Here is a 16368-nt window from a genome sequence, read left to right on the forward strand (position 1 = left end):
AGGACAGAATAAAGCATCTTCATAGATTTATTCCCCCCCACTACAAAACCTGAAAAGGCAGGAGCCTGTTTTCAACAGAGCTTTGTAAGCCCTGAGCTGGACCAGCTGACCATTTAATCCCCTTACTCACCACCAGAAGGTATAATAGTCAGAGTTGTGATCACTACACCTCTTGGGAAAGATTCACAGAAGCTGGTGGCATGGCTCTAATCCCTCATTAAAGTCATCTGCACGCCTCCCTGCTCTACAGAAGGCTTCTGGTCTTGGTTTTGTTCTGAAAAACCAAACCAAAACCAACCAACCAAAAAACCCCAACCAACAAAAAACAAACAAACAAACAAACAAAAAACAACAACCCAAAAAACCCAAGGCACTAAGTGACCAGTGCTTTTAACCTGATTTATGTCCCCAGCTTAAACAATATACTCTAGCTTCAGCTGAACCTGTCTGACAACAGGATGTGAGAAGCAGGAATGAGCTGCATGCCAATCTCAAACAAAGCCACAGCAAATCAGTTTTTTAGTGGGTTACAAGAAAAACCATGGCTGTATTCAACTAGACTTCTGCTTTTCTTCAGACTCAGGAAAAGCCCCTGGGCAAAGAAGGGCAGCAGAGCAAACAAGATGCTTCCAGATACATTTTTCAAGGCTCCTGATGACCTCCCAAGAGATCTAAGGTGTGCCACAAAAATCTTGGTGTGGATCCTGGTGGTGTGGTTCATGTCATCATCACCTGTTACCACCACAGTTCAGTACTCAAGGGACCCTCAATCTGGAATCCACCAAGCAAAGCTTGGCACACAAAACCCAAGTGCTTTCCTTAAAGTTTCTGCCTTCCAGTATAAAAAAAAACCCAAACAAACCAACCCACCACAAACAAAACCCAAACCAACCAAAAAGCAGCCCAAAACACACTCAGAATTCTCAAGACCAACGTTACAGGGACAGATGTGTGGTTAAACAGGTGACTCCCAGCAGACATGGATGGCACTGACCATCAAGGTCTCAGCATCACGTGCTCAAGCACTTCCAGTGTCACAGGAAAGGTTGGGAAGGTGACATGAACTCTCCTTCAGTGACATCCCAGTTCACACTACATCAACACTGGGGAAAAACAGAACTCCACAGGTAACAGATGATGTGGCTTTGGTCACCTCGCCACCTGCATTTAACAGGTTGAAATGCTGTTATTGGCACTTACTTGGTCACTCGGGAGAATAAACAAACCAGAGTTTAGTTTCAGTCACAGGGCTGACAGATCAAGCGTGGCCTGCAAAGCTCGTCAAGAACAAAGCAAAGTTAAATGCAGGAAAGCTGCTCGTGAGTTTGAAAGCCGAGAAACAACTGGATTTTAATAACTTCAGATTTGAAGATAAGAGTCATGCCCTCGGATAATCTGGAAACTAAAGAGCAGATTTACAAAACAAACCAGCATTCCCAACTGTAAGAGCTAAGCATGATAAAGTGCCATATTCTGCTGAGACCTCTGATTTAAAGTAAGCCAAAAATCTCTCTTCCTCACTGTAAGTAAGGCCACGTGTAATCCTAGATACAACCCCTAAAAGAAGTTCTCTTCTTTATTAAAGTAATAACAATTTTATATCAAAAAACATCTGCTGTTGAGACAGGAATAAAGAGTTTTCAGAGCTTTTCTTGCCTTCTGAATGCTTGAAAAATATTAAAGAACTTTAAACAGAAAGTGAAGAAATTGAGGTTAGAAGTTTACTAATACAAATCTGGAAATGCTTAAAGAGAAACCAGGCTCCAGGATCAAAACTTTTTTTGTATAATTTCTTCTGAATGTCCCTTCTTATGGCAGATCTCAATGCTCAAACTGTTGATTTTTTGTCACCCAGGAAGGTAACTCCAGGATCCAAGTCCTGTAGGTGACACAGTTTTCAGGTGAGTCTTTTGCTAATTCTTTCATATCTAAAAATGAAAGGAAAAAGTGTTTATAAGCTGCACCAGAACTGATTTATTACTTTGTGCTCAGACTCACGCTGAACAGGCTGCAGGGTGGAAAGGAGGAGTTCGAGTTGATCGAGTTAATTTACTCAACTTAAGCATTTATAAATTGAAGAAAAAAAAAAATTCTGAGTCCTATTTACCTGATGTCACCCCATTCTCCCTGCTTTCCTTCCCTGCTCAGTAATCCAAACAACTTAAGTCTCCAAGAAAAGGGGGAAAAGGAGGGAGAATAAAACAAAAACCAGTTAAGATGCAGATTTATAACAGAAGAGATCCTACTTATCTAGGTCCTAGGTGACATTTTGGCCTTTTTGGTATCATTTTAGCCTGGACTTCTCTGCAAAAATAAGGTGTAGCCTCCCCACAGACATGAGCTACCTTTATTTCCCAGACAAGCAGAGCAGAGCAGAGAAAGGTCAAGTAACCTGATGACAATAGAGACCCAGAGCAGACTGTTCCAGGCAAGAAGCCTGTGCCCAGTCCATTACCGGGCAGCGAGGCCACAATCCCTGCGTGCAGCTTCCCTGCTCGCAGTCAGACAGCACCACAGACCACAACGGGGGGAAAGAAATGATGCAACCCACAAGTTGTCCATCCTCCAAAATATTACTCATATCTGCCCTGGCACCAAATCATTCACTCTTCAACTGAGAATCCCATGACCTGCCTTTTTCCAGATAATGAGTTTCTTCACCTACACTATTCCAGACCCCTGCCCTTTCCCTGATTCTTCACGAAGCTGTTCCCTAACGAGCTGTACCCCAAGCCGCATAATAGCTGTTACTGGAAGAAGCCCTCAGTAGTTAAGTCTGTGGTTTCTACTTCCAGCTACAAATTAATGCACACAGGCACAAAGGCACACAATGACAAAGCACGTTCCTGCCCATTAACAGTGGCTGGAAAACACCAGCCTTTCTTGCCAAAGAGTTTCTGCTGCACTGCTTTTCATTCATTTCCGTGATTAAGGCTTCTTTCCTTTAAGAATCTTTCTATTCGCCTTTCTTGAAATTGAGTATCTCTCGGGGTCATTGCAGGGCATCATTTCATTTTAATTGCAAGCTCAACATCAATACTCAGCTCATATTTCAGCAGCTCTTGGTTTATCTCAGCTTCTTCCAAGGGGAGTGATAATACATTGCTGTGCAATGAGCTCACATGCAGACGTAATCCAGAGTTGAAGATTTCATCGAGATGCTTCCCTTGAAGTTCTCTTTTATTTTTGCCTCTCCAGAACTTTCTGCCCGCTGGTGAGTGGCACGGAGGGAAGACAGCTCAGAGCACAGCCAAGCTCCAAATGGTTCTCTCTCATAACACACTTCTCAGCATTAGATTAAAAGCTTCCTACTCCCTGCTTCCCTCAAGGGAAAGGAAAAGAAGTCACTTCTGTGGAAACCCCTGTAAGTGTGTAGTGGGCAAAGACATCCTGAACACTAACCTTGGTTTCCCAGTTCATGGTGAAAGGGTTTGAAAATCAAAGGACAAATGCCAAAGCAGAGTTTAGGATGCCAGGATAAACCAGGTGGATTTCACAGAGACCAGGTATCTCAGCATTAAAAAGCAGCTGCAGGCCAGATGGAGCCTTTTGAAAGAGATACCTGTCCAGACCTGCCCCCCTGATCTCAAGCAAGTTCCCAGCTATTGGACTCCCACCTTTGCTGGCCAGCTCAGCTCAGGCGGAGGGTGAACACCAAGACAACAGCCTCTCCCACCCACTGCTCAGCCCTTGCAGGGTATTCCCACTGGAGCAGCACCTCCAGGTGACCAGAAGACAAGTGAGATTTTCAGTGTGGGTAGGATCACAAGTCCTACAAGAAGCTGTCTTGATAAACTGGGATCAGAAGGACAGCAAGGAACAGAAGATAGGTGTGTTCCAGGCTGAAAAAAAGGCCATGTACACATGCATTAACCAACAGCTCGGGAGGAGAGAGGATGCACTGGAGTGGAAACAGTGCAACGAAATTAAGAGAAAATTTCAAGACAACCACTGGCAGCTGCTCTTGTCTTCCGCACTGCTGAGCAACCTTTTAAAGAAAGAAATGGCAGAACCTCTGTTCTAGACTGGGAAAACAAAAAATAAGCACTGAAGAATATTAAATTCTTTATGTGGGACAGCTTCCCCACCCCTCAAATAAACTCATTTTGTTTACAGCTACTGGATATACAGAAGGCATTCGTTTTACAAAATTGGTCTAGTGATCCATGTTATTCATGAGGTCATACCAGAAAATTCACCAGATCCTCTCTGGTCTTAAAATACATTCTGCAGAGAACAATCTGCCATTGATTTGATATTTGGAAACTAATGACTTAGTAGGCTCCTCCTTGCCATGCCCCTATCCCAAAATCTAGTTTATGTAATTCAGTGGACAAAATCCACATTTCATTTTTTTTATTTCAGGAAATTTCAAACAAATTCCTTTACATTAACATTTCAGATTGTTAACCAAATGGAATAAATACATCCCTCTGCAACAGCAAGTGGAGAAAGAAGAGAGGAGGTCTCTGCTTGCAGCCAGCAAGTTCTGCCTCGAATGGAAAGAATCTGAGGAAGACATTTTCCACAGATGTTCATGGAAAAACATTTCAGAGCACTGCCACATTTCACGCCTATTGTGGCAGGAAACACTGAAGTTTCATGAGTGAAGTCCCCAGCTCATATATGAAAAGCTTACATGCCCCTGCCATTCAGATAGATCACACTGCACAATGTGTATGCATGCTAAAAGCATCTCTTTGATACATCACTCAACTCAGAGAGATCTGGGAGAGGGTCAAACTGGAGAGAAGGATTTCCAATCCCAGCAAGCCTCACCATCCCCCATCAAAGGAGAATCAATAAAAACAACTGAGAAAGAAATTCCTCCTAGGACTAAAAGCTTCACGTAAAACCCTTTAAGGGTTTCCTTCTGCTGAAAATGCTGCTTCTGTATTGATCACCTCCCCACTTCAACCCCCATGATGCAAGCTGAAAACGCTGTCTAAATCTGAGGCTTCAAAGTAGGGAGAGCGGAATACCTTCTATTTTTCAAAATTATACTGCCTTATTATACTCCTGTCCAGCAGTTACAGCTACGCTGTGTTTCTGTTACACTTTGAGAACCCCACAAATCACTGTAACTGACTCATTAAGTTTTCCTATCAGGGACAAACACAGTCATAAGTTACTCACCACGCCCCAGCCTCCCTATAACTCAGGATTTAGCAGAGCGGTGCTTCCCAGGTTTTACAATGGACTGGAAAGCTGCATGCCCCTCTTTTTTCTGCACCTTCCCTTCCAGTATCTTCCCTCCAATTTTGGGGAGCCTCTCGTTCTCCCTGGAAACACCTATCTCCCTCAGCAGTTCTGCTTTTCACCGTGCCCATTAGGGAAAATCCGGCACCAGCTTCTTTTTCTGAAGAACAAGTTTGACAGCTGCCTGTGCCACAGGATGCAAGGGAAGGGTGTGATATCTGAGCTGTGCTTTCATAGCTGCTCCACAACTTTGCCATTTACCCTGAGTCAGTCTCAGTTTGCATCACAGGAGACCTCAGCAAACAAAACCAGAGTAACACACCCACAAAACATCTTCTGTATTGCATACTTAATTCCAAATAATTCTCTAAATAATAATTCCCCAGTTAGTCCACTCAAACTGTGCTTGTCACATGTTCTCATCATGCCCAGAGGTGAATGTCCAGCAGGGATATCTGAGTAATAACTGAAGGACACAAAGTTCATCCATCAATTAAAGAAAATTGAAGGTATTTCACAACAAATTTTCCTACATGCCAAGATTATTTTGGGAAATAGCACTCCAGTACGTTGTGCCTGGGACCTCATTTCTCTCTTCATTCTTGTGCAAAGAATGAAAGGCTGACAAGGCTTCAGGACCATCCCTCCCCCTGCTCCAGCCCTGCTACTGGAATTCACACATTCCCAGGACACTTCTACATGCTGCCTCCCTTTCTTCACTCCACGCTCCAGAAATCCTATCTGGGTGAAGGGGCTGGGAGCACAGACTGACAGCAAAGAGAAGTCAAGACTACAACACGCACACTTCCCTCCCTTGCATAGCTCTCAGTTTTCCCTCTGAACCATGGGTATCAATAGCATCCCACCAAACTTTTTGGATAGCAGTTCAAAGTGACACAAGACAAGCAATGTTGGGAGAGGCACCAACCACACCACTTTTGTGCAGGAAGACCTCCACATAAGAGCTTGGAGGGGGAGGGTGGGGTTTGGGACAGATTTGATTCTTGTTGGTTTCTTTTATCACCCCTTTGCATATGCTGCTCTCCCACTGTGTCTGACCCAGATATCAAAAGTAATAAGGCTAAAACTGTAGCCCATGAAACCATCCTGAGAAAGACAGCAAATCTACAGCCATATTCATCTCTGACAATGCTGCTCTGAGAGGCACTCTGAACATAAGAAACTAACAGATTATTTTCAGGACAGTAACTTACCATAAAGCTAAACAAAAAGCCAAACAGAAATCAACTACAACCAAAAGAAGGTGATTGAGCTGAGTCAACGTCCTCTCTCTGGCCAGCTTAGATCAAGCTGCATCTTTGTATCAGGATGCTACATCTCACAGCTTCTTACAAAGTGAGATCCTCATTTCCAGGCTGTCCCCCTACACTCAGCCCTTGCCCTTTTCCCCAGTGTGCCTAGTGTAAGGAAGTTCAGTTGTTAGAAATCATCTCACATAGAACAATTATCTTAGTTATGGATGCAGTCAGAAGTCAGGCTGCTCTTGCCTAGTCACAGACACTTCTAAAATATCCTGCAGCCTGCCATTATAAGCACAATGAGAGCATGAAGAACAGGGGATGAGAGCAAAGACCTCCTTCCAAGTTGTGCCTGTGAACAGGAATGGGGAAGTGCAGAAGGTTTGCAGCAAAGCAGCTAACTAGAGAGCTCCAACATAGCAAGCACCTTCGGGCTACGTTTGGGCTGTAAAACTCCTCTCCTCAAGAAATCACCAGCTTGGTTTCAAATCATGGAGATGAGCCCTTCACTCCTAAGTGCACCACTGTTACAAAAACAACTTCCACAGCACTTCCCAGAGATATAGTACGATAGGAAGTCAGTGTTAACACACATCTCTGATGATTCCAATCAATGCTGTCCCTCTCTCCCTCCCCCAACAACATATCAGCTCAGGCATGTTTCTCTAGAAATATCTCAACAGGCAGACTATGTTACAGCTGAAGGTAAGGGTTTCAGCAAGCAATTGAGGAACAGGATGTCCTTCTGGGTACTGAAATTCATCCCAATTTGTGGAGCTTTGTAGTCCAGCCACAAGGGACCTCTAAGGTCTTCCAGCAGCAGGATACACTTGCTGAGATGGCTGAAATGTTACCTTGACCTGACTATTTTCTGCAATTACATCAACACCGAGGTGTGCTCAGGGAATTTAATGGTATGCTAATAGGGTCTGTTATGGAGCAGAAATCCAGTTTATTATTAATGTTCTTCCAGAGCAGCCACTACTAACAGCAATCTAGTGATACAGCTGGAAAATGCAGCTACATACTGAGAACCAGCTCTGAGCCTGCAGGACCATAAAAGCTGCATTAGTAAAGAAAAACCCAGGGGTCATGATTACAGCCAATTCATTAAACATCTTTCTGTAAACAATCAATAGCACAAAGGACACAAGTACCAACCAAAGGAGACAAGCATAGCTCTCGGCCATCACACCATTTGTCCCAAAGAGTAGGTATTTCTGAGAGATGGGGAAAACAATGGGAAAGCGTCGCGGAACTCTTTCCCCTTTCTGACATAAAACACGCAGCCGCCAGACTCCGTACCAACCTGACGTCTGGAAGTCTATCTGGATAGGGTTGGACAAGCCGTTCACCGCCTCGCGCCACATCCCGCCGCCCCCCGGGGACCAGGCGGTGACCACGCAGCGGTACAGCCCGGCGTCCGAGATCTGCGTCTGGTACATCCGGTAGCGGAACTCGTTCTCCTGCACCTTCTCCAGGACCACGCCGTCCACGCGCGTCTGGTCCGTCCAGTCCTCCAGCCGCACCACCGAGTCCTGGTTCAGGGAGATGATGCGGGTGGTCCCGTTGGGACTCGACTGATCCGTCAGCGGCTTCTCGGCCGTGATGAGGACGGAGTAGCGCGGCGTCTTGATGTTCTTCGAGGACACTTTGCATGTCATCTCAAAGGTGTGGCCTGCTACAAAGAACGGCTTCAGTTTCACCGCCTCCACCGTGAGCGTGTAATCTGAAGAGGGAGGGAAATAAGCAGCAAGAGAGGGGGTTAATAAGTAGGTAGGGATGTCTCTGCAGCACCTTTCCATCTGGAAGATTGCAAACAGGCAAAGGTCTTTTTTCGGAGGAACAAATCCCAGCACATTTATCTAAACACACGTGGACATCCCAGAATGCTACTCAGCAGTGCACACACACACACAAGGACACAACAGTTTGGGTCAGGAGGCAAGAATTCAAATGAACACCAAATACGGAACAGATAATGCAGTACACGGGTCACAGTGTGACAGGACCTCCAGGATTGGTTTTTTCATGAGCCAAGATATTAGACAAGATTCAGAGCCCCAGTTTTACACTGGATCTGCAAGAGCACCCTCAGTGACAGGGCACAAGGACACTGCTGAGGTACTCACGACTAGTGATAGAAGCTGCCACTGACTGAATTAACAGCATTTAGTGTAGCATCCTTTACTTCCCTTGAAAATCCACCCTAACAGCAATTCAGACACATTCAGCTGAAAACACATGACAGAAGTTGGTGATAAAAGAAGTCTCCATCCCCAGAATCACTACACACAACTCCACATTGAAAGAGTTAGGCACACCTCTGCCTCCACATTTCTTTCTTCTCCCCCCCACACCCCACTCACTACTTCTCAAGTGCACAAACCTACCAGAAGCCTTGACATTTACCAACGGCCCATTTGACATCGAGAATGCCAGCACCACTTACTGCTCAGTTTCCTCCCATTTCTTCTCCATTCTCTGCTGGCTCCTCAATCCCAAGAATCCCTTAATTACAGGGTTCGGGATAATTATACATCTACGAGCACAGCCCCAAGACACACAAAATATAAGCTCACAGTGAGAAACTGAGAAAATGAGGAGTGACTCAAATCAGAATCAGATAAAAGGAAAGGGAGTTGCTGATTTCCCGGCATTGTGATGAAGAGACACCCTGCACATCCAGACTCTTCCTAAGGAAGGGAGGGTTGGAACAGAATACACAGAAGTACCAGTACTGGAAAAATACAGCCAATCCAACTCTCTGAACTTACTTTGCTGCTCTCTACTCTCCTTTTCTCCTTTTTTAAAAAACAAGTGTAGACCCATTAAAAAACTACACAGATCACCTTTATGCAAGGTCAAATTTCTCGGGAAAAGGGAAATAAGCAATGGTGAGATTGTAACACATTTCCCAAAACTGAACTAAATGCGGTAATATTTATGTCCTCCCCACAAGAGCAACAAGATACTTGTCAAGATTACATTTTGCAGTGTTTTGCCTTCAAGCAGCAGTTTTCACAATGAGTAAACACAGCCCACAAGATGAGAAACCCGGTATGACAACTTTAAATCAGTACTGCATAAAGCAGATCACAGTGCAAAGCCATATAAAGAAACAGCAGGAGCGGCGAAGGCTGAGATGATTCTGGTGGTCTAGTTGAGCACAGAATTACTTGATACTCCACACCAAAACCCCCCTCACACTTCCACCCACTAAGCAAGTGATAATACAAGAGTTGCACATTTAGGCACTCGGGGTACAATCACAATTGCAGTTGCACAGAGTCATTCTACACTCCCTTGTAAGAGAACTCATATATATATATATATATATATATGAATCTAGACTTCAAATCCATTTTTTCCTCGTTCTGTGTCCATGAGATTCTGATATTACTTTCTTCATAAGGTTGCAGCATTTAGGAGACTAGCAAAGATCAGCTTTTCACCTATTTTAGGAATATAGAAGACAATTAGACTTCTCCCTGAAAGCAGAAGCACAAACAGCCAGCCATACTTCTCTGGCACATATTGTTGCTTTCCAGGCCTTATGAGAAGGTTGTGGGCAAAAAATCCCTCCTGAGGTAAACGTTCTTTACGTTGTTGATCTTCATGTCAGAGCACTGGGTCCCAGACACCAGAAAAAAAATCTTGCAATTGGTCTCTCATATGTGTGTTTAAGACAAAACACCTTCACATGTTCAGAGCAGTACAGATACAGTCGAGATAACTCTCCCTACTACCTGGGCTTCAAATGCCTTAACTATTCCCTAAGCCACGGGTCAGGCAGCAGTACAAATGGCAGTGTCTTGGCCTCTTCAAGGATAGAGCAAATTTGTTCCTAGACATTCTTTCTTGCCTTTCCATTTGAGGGCAATAGCAAGTGCTTTTACCAAGTATTTCTGCTGAAGAAAAAGAAGAAAGGAGTGGTGGTAGCATGGGACAGCAGAAGTGCAATCTGCAGAGTTTGTGGAGGAGAACATCTGAGGCCCAGAGATGAAGCTGAAGAACAGTGGTAGAATTCAAAAGGTTTAGAAATTAGGATGCTGAACGTAGAACAAGGAGATGTGCTCTTATGAAAGTCCTTTCGAAGGATTTTTCTACCTTTTAAAACTGCTGAGATCCCTAGGCTGGATGAACACAGAAGGCAGAGGCATCTCCTCTTATATTAGACCATAAGAAACGCAGACCAGAATAGAGAAGGGGACACAAAAACCAGCACATACAGGTGGTGAATGTTTCTTAGTGCAAGAAAGTAAGCAAAAAAAATAAAATCAAAGGAACATTTCTAAATATGCAAAAATTTTAGAGACCTGCATATGTAAGCAACGACAACCAAAAAACAACGCCCCACATCCTCTCAACTGGAAAAGCCTGGATCACGATTCCTAAGTGTGATTCTGTGCCAAAATTGTTCTTCAGTAGGAGCAGACAAAGTGTAATTAGCACTCCTTCACCCCCCCCTAGAAAACCATGTAGTTGTCTCTGGAAGAGTGCATATTATGAGTTAGAGGGCAGACCAAAGACTTGGCACGTAGCTTAGAAATAACAGTAATATGAACGGAAAATTAAGTGGGAAAGTTTCTCCATGTTTCCTATGTTAACAGAAATTACTCATCACATCTTGTAGCATAAGATGGGCCAGAGAGGTCAAACCAACGTTTTCTTCCAAGAACTACAGCCTGAGGTCTCATTTCTAATCTTTTGGGAATTGCCAAGGGAGCAAAGTCTGTCTTGACTGCTACTCCACACTCTTGTCTTTCTGCACACATGCCTGCAATCCCATGTGGAGTTTCATCTTCTTGTAAAGCTCCATGAATGAAAAGCACAATAAAACACACCTTGGACACTTGTATACAGGAGGCTACAATCTGCAGAGTTTGTGTTGGAAAGTGGTAGGGGAAGAGATCCTAAGTAAACCATACCCAAAGCTTATAACCCATTTGGGAGCTACTCCAAGACAGAAGGCTAGCAGCAGAAGAAAACCTAGCCAAATTACTCAAATAAAATTCGAGTAAACTGCACTTTGGAGCCTGGCAGTGCAACCTTCTGCCTTCCATCACTGGCCAGTCCAAGTGGTTAAGCCACTCTATAATTCTCCTGTTGCTCTTCTACCACAAAGTGCATGCTCAGCTTCAAGAGCACTTCCTGGGTAGTGACTAGAAAGACTTTTCACCAAATCTAAGCCAGTCAAACTTCCAGAGAAGCCTAACAGCTACAAGGGCAAGGAGACTTTAAAAAAACAGCACCTTCCCCGCACTGCAGACTCCATTTGGAAGAGCAGAATGATGGCCCTGGCTAACAGTAACCTCGGAGCCTAATGGCACGACTTGAGGCTGCTGACAAGACATCTCAATATTCATAAAGGTTTCTTCATCCCCCAGTGCACTAACTAGATTGCAAGTACGAGGAATGCAGCAGACATTAAGGTAATGACAGCTGTGCCTGCGTAGGAGGAGGTGGCTGTACAACACCCCGAGGTACAATTGTGGCCCCAGCAGCTCCGATACCAAGAGTGCTGGAAGTGTGACAGGCACACGGAGCCTGCACTACAGCGTGACACGTGTACACACCACACAGGGCTCTCTCCCCACTGCTGCACACACCAGCCCCCTCCTCACTGTCCTGCTCCCCTCACACAGCCGGGCAGGAGGAGACAAGCCAGCCCTGACTGGGGGTGGTTCACCAAACCTAAGGCACTTTCTCCTTCCTACACCCAAACTGGCACACACACCCAGCAGCTTGGTGTCATTGCAGTGGGAATTTCTTGGCTCAGGAGGAACTGCCTGTCTGTATTGCACAGTGCCTATTATACATCAGCAGTGATAAAGAGAAGTGGGTGGCAGAAATATTATCTGTTCTCTGTTCACAGGACTGTCTGGAAGATTAAGATGCCCTTGCTCCCAATTAAGTGTGATGGGAGGGCCTGGGCAAACATTTAGGACAAGTAACGTTACGTTAAATATAATTATTTCGTAAATTAAAGACAGGAGTATTAACAAAACCCCAAATAATAGCACCTTTGAGATTTGGAATTTCAATTAAAAGATAATGTTCTCTTTTGCAAAGTACTCCATGCAGATCCAAAGTTGACAACACTGGTTTAGGAAAAAAGCATTGATTTCACATTCCACTGCAAACAGTAGCAGTGTTCTAAATGTAGGCAGTACTCACAATCAAATTAATAAATAAAATTATCTTTTAAACTGTCAGACTTTTTCTGGGTTGAAAATAATTTACAGAACCAGTCAAAAAGGTTTCCTCCCTTCCTTTACTCCCTTTTACTGATTGGAATTTGCACTCTAAATAGCAAAAAATAAGAATACAACTGATGTGTTTCATTTCTGAGGTGAGAAAGACACTTTCTTTGTCACCTTGGCAGGGGAGAAGTGGAAGAGGGGAAGAAACATATCAGGCAGACTATGTCAAAACCAAGGGTGATCTATGATAGCAATTGGCTGCATTTGCAAAGCTGAGTAAGCAGAAAGACACGGGAGCACTATTGGTCCCCACAGAACAAAATAGAAAACAAAGACAATAAAACCACAAGTTAAAATCGGCAAATATACGAAAACAAAAAAGGATTTTTGACATCTTTGCATGATGTTTACATTTCGAGCAAAGGCTTCTTTATCCTCAATCAGCCTCTGTGCTGATTGGCCCATAGACACATCATAAAACCATTTCTCCTTTCTCAAGAGCTCAGAACAACCTTTTTCAAAGTGGGATTTCTCCAAAGTCCTCCCCCCTCCTCGAGCACTGCTCTAAAGTTAACACAGAAGATGCAAGTAATGAAATAAATGGAAGAAAAGTCTTTATGTAGGCATAAGCTCTCCTTCCTATGCCCAGGAAAAGGCAAAGTTCTGTTCTCTCCTTAGGCAAACATGTGAGAGCCTGGCTGCTGGCTTTTATAAGCACTGAGAGCAGTTAGGGACTCAAATCACCAGAGATACTTGTCAAAACAACAGTCAGAGAGCAGAGGCAGCAGCAGATTAACTCCTTCATAGTTGCTGGGTTCAGCACTGGGCTCACAGCCCAGTGTGAAGCTCACAGGAACAGGGCACGGCAAGGGACAGGGCACACAGAAGAGGCATCTGGGGCTACACTGCTGAAGGGGGAGGGGTTGAGGGGGTAGAAGGGAAGAAGGAGAAATCCAGCCTATATATTGCCCTTCCCACATTATATGCTTTTTCAGGAGCAGCACATTTTTGTAGGAGAGCTCACTTTCACATAATAAATCCCCCAACGCCAAGTTTTGCCAGCAAAACGTACTTTTCAGCACAGGGACTATAACATTTACATTTGTGCTGCAAAATTAGCAGAGTTTTTTGGAATAAAACCAGAAACACCGGAATGTTCACACCTGTCTCGGTTTGTTTTCCCTCAGAAATGTCAACACAGGCTGAGACTTTTCAATTCCAGCTGGTCTCTGGCTGCTCCGAAGGCGACGATCCATTACACATGCATGCACGTACACACACACACTCCGTGGTGTGGCATAACACTGAACTAATTGTGACCAGCATTCAGCATTAATGAGAGATCTCATTCCTACTGGAGAAGCCAGCTTCAGGGAAGGAAAAAAAAAAAAAATAAAAAATGACCTTTCCCTGGACCACACGTTTGGTCTGGGCATACAGGGAGCACTGAGCAGGCAGCGCACCGTTTCTCTCTCCACTGAAACAGAGTCACAGCAGAAGGTCTCCAATTTGCTGCTCAAGGATTATCCCTAAACAACTTTAAAAGTATTTCAAACTGCTTGTCTCTGAAATATGGTTCTCTGCCTGTGGATGCCTAAGCTAGACTGTTTAAAAAATCTATCAAGACAAATGCAGCTTAGCTAAGTACAGATTTTTGGCAAAGACATTACATCCTAGGTTATCCTAGTCCTTCTGATCCTATCCAGCAGAATTCTCTTGCGTGACTTCACATGGTATCACTCTACAGGACATCCAGGATACATAGGCCTGTTTTAAACAAGCATTAAGCAATTCAGGTAATTATTAAGCTTCTAAAAAATGCTCTCAGAGTCAGTTACTGACCAGAGCTTGTTCACTTCTACCTCAGAAAGGCCCAGATCCAAGCAAGCCACTGAATTACTTTGCTCTGCTACCCTCTTTTTTTTTTTTGATACTCTGATAGCACTACACCCATGAACTCCCTCAGAAGTGCCTTCCAAACATGGGCTTGTAGGACAGAAAAGCAAAACCACAACTCTCAAACTGGCAGACACAGAAAACAAAGTGACATTCCTCTTTTCACCTCAATACAACCCTGTTGTTAGCAGCCAGATGCACCCTAAAGAGACCAAAATTCTCCAAGCCATGAAGGGGACAATGACTACAGCTACACTGCTGGATGCCATCCCTGCCACTTCCAGCCCAGCTCCTGGATGTCTCAGCAGGTTGATGGATGTATCTCTTCTTTGCAGTTCCCCTCCAAACTGTTGCATAAAACTGGTGAACACTGTGTAGTTACTTCCCTCCACAAATCAGAGGCCTTTACACAAGGTGACAGTGTTTTTTTCATTTTCATAACACGAAACACCATTTCCAAAGCCCATTAGCAGGCCTTATGGCTGACAAGCTTACTCAGGAGAAAACTACCTCAAGCCACCCAGATATTTCGCTGAATTGGTGCAAAGTCCCTACCTTGTGTAGCCCAGAAAATGTTGACAGGCGCAGAAGTCACGTCTTTGCTCTTTACCCAGCTGTTGTTGCGGTGCCTGCTCCAGGCAGAGACGACACAGAAGTAATCCCCTCTGTCGCTCTCCGAAGTCCACTGGATTCGCAAACTGAAGGTGTCGGCAGACTTTTTAGAGAAGATTATTTCCCCGTTCTGAATCCGCTCTCTGCTCCTGCCCCCAGGCAGCAGAGTCCAGTCCGCGTCCATCGTGGCCAGGAGCTCATCTGCCACCACGTCGTCACTGCGCAGGCGCTGCCTGTAGTACCAGGAAACCGCGAAGCGGAGGTTTGCCTCGGTGTCCTGCACGTTCGTGATCCTGCAGTGGAGCTCTGTGGGGTCATCTGAGAACTTGGGTGTTTTAGACGCGTTCAGGAACACGTCATAGTCTGGCTCTGCAGGAGAAACACGGAAAAAAAAAAACACTTAGAAGCTACAAGCAGAAGGGAGAAAATGTTAGAACTTATTAAAAAACTTATTAAAAGTTACGCTAACTTCTAGCACCTGAGCTAGGAGCCAAGTGCCAGAATACACATTTTTCTTACAAGACCTGGGAACTTGGGAACTTGGACTATGGTTCTCAGATGTGCACCGGCCTGACACAGGTATCCTCAGGCCTGAATTTCCAAACAAGACCTTCTGTTTCATACGTCTAGTCAGAGCATCTCAGAAAAATCAAGACTAATGGATCTTACTGAGCAAGAAAATTCCCTCCTTTAGGCCTGGCCCCAAGAACCCACCACGATGGGCTCAGGTTCAACACAGCCAGTCACTTTTTGCACCTCTTCAAATGCCTGGGGCAGCCTGCACCATGACACTGGTTATCCTCCAGCTTTGGACTAACCCGAGACATCCCATTTTCCCAGTATCTCTTCAGGATAAGAGGCCATTTTCCCATCATGAATTGCTTTCTTTTCCACACTTAACTATCCCATCATGTCTCTATGCTACAGTTTAGGAAAGTTAAAATACCACCCCAAAGACACCCATCTTACCCACCCAGACACCAAAACCAAGGGACATGGGTGCCACTGGCCACAGGCAGCACCAACAGCAGTGCAGAGTGAATTTCAGTGGTCAGCATAATAAATACTACATAGGTCAATAAATACTAACTAGGTTAAGAGTCGAAGACATGTGGATCAGAAAAGCTTCACAGTCTGAATAGAGGAGTATGTGCTGTACAGCTCTGAGGCTGGAATATCTCACGCTTGAAAATGAG

The 16368-nt window shown here is 44.5% G+C and overlaps 1 protein-coding gene across 4 annotated transcripts in view; it reads right to left on the reverse strand.

Annotated features, from left to right (window-relative positions):
• The window catches only part of PTGFRN (prostaglandin F2 receptor inhibitor), a 66736-nt gene that overhangs the window by 14990 nt on the left and 35378 nt on the right, over nucleotides 1-16368 (reverse strand). For 3 of the 4 annotated variants that reach the window (XM_017830805.1, XM_017830804.1, XM_017830807.1), the window contains 2 exons: nucleotides 15116-15541; nucleotides 7768-8187 (listed from right to left, as the gene is read on the reverse strand). In XM_017830805.1, the coding sequence (XP_017686294.1) occupies nucleotides 7768-8187; nucleotides 15116-15541 (846 nt within the window). The remainder of the gene's footprint in view (nucleotides 1-7767; nucleotides 8188-15115; nucleotides 15542-16368) is intronic. The other variant, XM_017830806.1, reaches the window with a different exon arrangement.

Source organism: Lepidothrix coronata, unplaced genomic scaffold (genome assembly GCF_001604755.1).
Source record: "Lepidothrix coronata isolate B3197 unplaced genomic scaffold, Lepidothrix_coronata-1.0 Scaffold183, whole genome shotgun sequence".
In the NCBI taxonomy this organism is placed as follows: domain Eukaryota; kingdom Metazoa; phylum Chordata; class Aves; order Passeriformes; family Pipridae; genus Lepidothrix; species Lepidothrix coronata.